Source organism: Protobothrops mucrosquamatus, unplaced genomic scaffold (assembly GCF_001527695.2).
Source record: "Protobothrops mucrosquamatus isolate PMUCROS unplaced genomic scaffold, P.Mucros_1.0 scaffold5704, whole genome shotgun sequence".
In the NCBI taxonomy this organism is placed as follows: domain Eukaryota; kingdom Metazoa; phylum Chordata; class Lepidosauria; order Squamata; family Viperidae; genus Protobothrops; species Protobothrops mucrosquamatus.
Window position 1 is genome coordinate 1 of NW_015391555.1, and position 5,391 is coordinate 5,391.

General features: G+C 47.9%; 1 protein-coding gene across 1 annotated transcript; it reads left to right on the forward strand.

The window, feature by feature from the left end:
- Nucleotides 1-1,010: 1,010 nt before the first annotated feature.
- LOC107299911 (HLA class II histocompatibility antigen, DRB1-4 beta chain-like) lies at nucleotides 1,011-4,926 on the forward strand (the record flags this gene model as incomplete). Its single annotated transcript, XM_015829253.1, has 4 exons — nucleotides 1,011-1,283; nucleotides 2,488-2,507; nucleotides 4,455-4,647; nucleotides 4,808-4,926. Coding segments are annotated over 4 exons (605 nt in total), but the record flags the coding sequence as incomplete, so codon positions are not given.
- Nucleotides 4,927-5,391: the final 465 nt, after the last annotated feature.

The following is a 5,391-nucleotide window of genomic DNA, read 5'->3' on the forward strand; positions in this document are numbered from 1 at the left end:
GAAAGAGGAAGGAGACGGAAAGCGAAAATGAAAGAGGGAAACTGAGGCATTTTCAGAGTTGAATCCAGAGAAGCCACCAAAAGTATAAGAAAAAAGACGCTTTTTGGCAAAAGTGTTTTTGAAACGTCAGTTTTTATTCTGAATCTCCATTTTTTTAAGAGGAGGGGAGAGTTGAGCTGGATTCCTTCTTGGGGGAGACTCTGAATTTGGGGAGGAGACCCAGAACCCCCCACCCCACATTCCCCCATTGCTGGGGGGAACTGAGGGAGAAGGATGTTGGGTGGGGTCTGAATTGCTCCCCTAAATTGGCTCCCCAAAACTATCCCTTTAGCGAAGGGGGCTGGAGCCCCTTCTTTTGAGAGGGTCTTGGGGGGCTGCAGGGGGGTCTATTTGGGCGGGGGGTGGTGGAAAGAGGCCTCGAAAAGCATCCAAAGACAGCTTGTGGGTTGTGAAGATGGGGGCGAGGGGGGGAAGAGGAAAAGGGAAGGCGAGGCTTGAAGGGCAGGGAGAGCCCAGGAGCATGGGTGTGGGTATCCTTATTGTGACCCCCGCTCCTTATGCCCCCGAAAGGGAGAGGAAGAAAGAAGTACGGATATTCATTCCATTCCAGCCCAGAGGGGGTCTCTTCCCTCCCCCCATATTTCCTGCCACTTTGGGGGGAAAAGAGGCCCCACCGGGATCTAACATTCCCAACAGTGTTAGGCCGAGTGCTGGACCAGCTGAACTTCTGCCTGCTTGTTTCCACCCTGGGAAGATGGGGGGGGTCCCTCAGGAAGCTACCCCTCTCCCTTATTTTTTCCCCTCCCACGACCCCTACTAAGGGGGAATCCCACTGGGACCGACGGTTCCCCACCTATCCTCCAGGGGGCGTCTTCCGGTAGCCTCTTGCGGTAGGTTTTCCTCCCCTCCTCTGACAAGCCTGTGTCCCTCCTCTAGGAGAGGCTGGGAACCATGGGCCCTGGAGTCCCTCCTAACGCCCTTCCTCCTCCTCCTCCTCCTCCCCCCCGCAGCCCATTTCCTGCTCCAGTGGAAGTCCGAGTGCCATTTCTTCAACGGGACGCAGCGGGTGCGGTTCCTGGACAGGGAGATCTACGACCGGCAGGAGATCAACTACTTCGACAGCGACCTCGGGAAATATGTGGCCGTCACTCCATTGGGGCAGCCCGATGTGGACATGTGGAACAGCGATAAGGTCTTCATGCAGTACCAGAAGGCCGCTGTGGATTACTTCTGCCGACGCGCCTACGAGGTTCTCCAAAGCGGTTTCATGATTGGCTGGAGAGGTGAGTGGGGGAGGGGGAGTTCCATGGGGGGGAATGCAGGGACCCCCCCCTTTTAATTTCATTTCTTAGGACTCTCCCTTATGTATTCTGTGCTCTCCGATCTACGAAATTTACTCATTGGTTATTGCTATTTATTGATACTCCTAAACCGCCCTCTTCCCTCCCTCAAAGCGGGGATCTGGATGGCATAGGATATAACATCACCCCTAGATAAAAATGTATAAAAAAGTAAGGTTAAAAAAATAAATTACCATTAAAAAGTTTGAAATTCTTCAATGATGACAATGACACATGCCAAAGGGAAGAAATAGATTCCTCTCCTTCCCATCGGTCCCACAATCTTCCTTCTCTTCCCAAGGTCCAAAGTTTCCCCTGCCCCCAAAAATTTCTTTCCAGAATATTATACCAAATATTATATTTTGGGAGGGGGAAGGAATCCTACAAGGTCTCTCTCTTGCCCAGTATATAGATATATTTCAATACAATCTATATGCTATATACTATTTCAATATAATATTTTATATTAATAAATCAATAGTGTTTCTTTCTTGATTTACTTATTTATTTCTTTACTGATTTACTTATCAATTTTTAAAACAGTCTCTTTGTCCCACATAGACACTTTGCATGGTATACACATAAAATATAAAAGCACCAAAATAGTCCATACAATTTAAGATTTAAAAAGCAGAAATGATTAAAATCCAGTGATAAAAATTCATGAAAGGGGGGGGCTTCAGGAGGCTGACCGGCCCCACGGCTGCCTCCTCTTCTGTGCCCCCCAAGCAAAGCCCCAGAGCCCCATTCTCACCCCTTTCCGGAAGGCCAGGAATGGGGGAGGGGCTCCCTTCACCTCTGGGGCCTTTGGGATTTCAGGATAAAAAGTGAACTTCCAAAGGTCTGGAAAAGGGAATTAGGGAAGGCTCTTTCGTCTGCTGTGCCCTATCCCTCTTTTAGTTCTTTTTATTCTTTATTCAGAGTCATTTGTTCATCCAATTTTGGGGGTCTGGGAGAAAAGCCCCCCTGGAAACCCCCTTTTTGGTCACAGACTCAGCTCCACCTGCAGCCAAATCGCTTCCCTCTTCCTATCTGGGAAGGTTCCTCATTTGGGGGCAGAGATTCAAAAAACACCACAAGCATTAAAACTGAATTTCGGGCATTCATTCAGCCCTGAAGCCTCGGATTGTTTAGTTCCCTGTTCCAGATTCCTGGCAAATTGCCTACGTTTGTTGTTTTACTTTTATTTGTTTATATTAAAAAACCTTATTTATTTTTATCAACTGATAAGGTTTCATTGTGCAAAACAAGTGTTTCATCTGCGGTTGTTGCCATTTGTTGTTGCCAGGGTCTCCCAAAATGATATCCTACCAAAGAATTAAATAAGATCTTTCTTCCACAAGAGAAAAAACCGCCAGATCCCAAGAGAAAAAGGCATTTTATGGGGAGAGGCTGGGCATCTGCTCCTTCCGGAAATTATGGAATATTTAAGGGGAACCAACACAGATTTTGTTCTCCGCATATTCAGTCTGGAATTCCTTTTTACTCCTAAATTCTTCCCTGCAAACCTAGGAGGATAATTAACTGTTCATAAAAAAATCCCGACCAGATCCCAGGATTAAATTACAAATAACCAAACCTTTAAAAATTGCATGTTCTTAAACGTTATATAATGAGCTCTTCATCAGAGAATCCGTCAACGGAGAGAAACGTTGTTAGCAAAAGTTCTCTGAGCTGGAGTGGATCTATGAAGGATCCTCTTGGGGGGGGCTCACTCAGCCCTCCCCCCATTAATCCATCCAAGAGTTGTGCGATTTGCTGGAGGAGGAGATCAAGAGGGATCCTTTCCAAGGCTCTTCTGTGATCCTGGGATCTGCCTGATCTCCTCAGCTACCTTCCCTTTCCCCAAGATCCCCCCCCCCCAGATCCTTTCTGCCCTCCCTGTCCGGAATGGGGCAACTCACTGCAGGACAATTCAACAATTTTATTCAATTATTTAAAATAATTTTAAAAATGTTTTTTTTTAAATTTTTGTCCTTCACATTTCATTTCTGTCCTCCCTCGGCCTCCTTCCTTTCCTGATTCTCTTTCTCCATTTCTCCCATATTATGCAAGTTGTCCTAGACCCCTCCCTGCCCCCCCATCCCAGGTAGGAGGGTCGGACCCCTCCCCACCTCCTTCCTGGGGGGGGAAATGGGGCTGGGAGGGAGGCCGGACGGCTGCAGGGAGAGGTTGGGGGGGGAACCTGGGCAGAAAAAAACCAAAGGTTCAAGTACAGATTAGGTGAAATCTGGCTCAAAATCAGGGGGTCCTAATGGGGAGCCTCACACTGGAGGTAGTTGTTGAATTCAGAGGCAATCCTCCCTCCCCCCTCACATGTCCTGTTCCTCCCCATCTTTTAAGTATAATTTTATCTTGACTGGGAATTCCATTTTGATTGCTATAAAAATATTTATCTGTTGGGATTTTAATGTTCTAATGTTGTAAGCCAGGGTTTTTCAACCTTTTCACCAACTGTACCACTTTTAGGATATATGGCAATATTCGAGTACCACCTAGCAAGGTGTCAAATACTTGATGACCAAAAAAAAAAACCTGTTTAAAGTTGCAATTCCACTGAAATGACTTATGGCCATTTTTCACACTTATGACCATTGCAGCAGGCCCAGGGTCATGTGATTTATATTTGGATGCTTGGCAACGGATTCATATTTATGATGGTCACAGTGTCCCAGGGTCATGTGATCCCCTTTTGCAACCTTTTGACAAGCAAAATCATTGGCAGGTGGCCAAGTGCTAAGGCGGGACTTCCTTCCCTCCCTCCCTCCTTTTCTGCCTCCCTCTTTCTCATTCCCATCTCTTTCTGAAGGAAGAATTTGAACCCCCCCAATATTTTCCCTCTTCTATATATTCATTGAACAAGGAAAAGCCTCCAGAGACTGAAAAGACAAGCCATTGAGGGAACTAGCTTAAGAAGGCGCATTCCCCTTTAAGAATTAGCTACTGGCTAGAAAGGAAAGTTAAGGAGCGCAGTGGGCACTTAAGGAAGAAAAATAAATGTAGAAAGTATGGCTGCTGGCTAAGGCAGCCTCCCCAAATGGCTCCATTCATAAGTACAGGCAAAATCCATTCAGGAGAAAAATACTTCAAAATCCCTTGAAGCAAAACTTACAGCTGACAATAGNGGTCCGGTGGCTGAAGAACGGGCGGCTGGAGGAGGAGGGCGTGGCCTTTGGGGAGGAGCTCCAGAATGGAGACTGGACCTACCAGCTCCAGGTGATTCTGGAGACCCAGCCCCAGCGGGGGGACGTCTACACCTGCCAGGTGGAGCACGCCAGCCTGGAGGCCCCCATCACCGTCCAATGGGGTGAGCCCCTCCCCTCCATCTCCTCCTGGTCTGGGGACCCCATCCTGCCCTGAGAAGGGGGGAGGGACCCTCCCTGTGGGGGGAGCTGGGATGGACCCTCCTGGGGGGGGAAGCTGGCCCTGATCTTCCTACTCAGGGGAGGCTCCTTCTCCTTCCCCAGAGCCCCGTTCCTCCAACTCTGCCAAGAGCAAACTCTGGACGGGGATCGTGGCAGCCGTGATCGGGGTGATCTTCTTTGCCATGGGGCTCTTCCTCTACCTGAAGAGCAAGACAGGTGAGTCTGGGGGGCTGGATATCAGATTGTGGGGAGGGGACCATCCAGGGGAGGCCTCTCAGCAACCTTAGCAGATGGCAAGGAGGCTCCCCTTGGAGATTTGCTTGGGAAATTCTGTTCTTTGAGAGTCTACTGTATAAGTGAGCATCCTGCAACCTATTATGGGCTGCCAATGGGTAGGTGGACATTCTGAGTCCTCCAGCCCATGAAGGGTCCTGATTGGCTCTTTTTCTCCTTTCAGCAATTCCCATCCAGCCTCCTGCAGGTGAGTTTCTCCTCAAGTGATAGATGTTTCTTTAACATTCGTTAATTGTTCCTTTTTTTTTAATGTGCCTGAACAATACCTCCTTGCTGTGGATAACACAATTTTTTGAAATTTTGGGCAGCTTTTCATTACAGAGACCTGAAAACAGTGCAATCAAAAACAAACACACAAACACAAACACTAAAATCTGGCCCAGGAGGTTTCC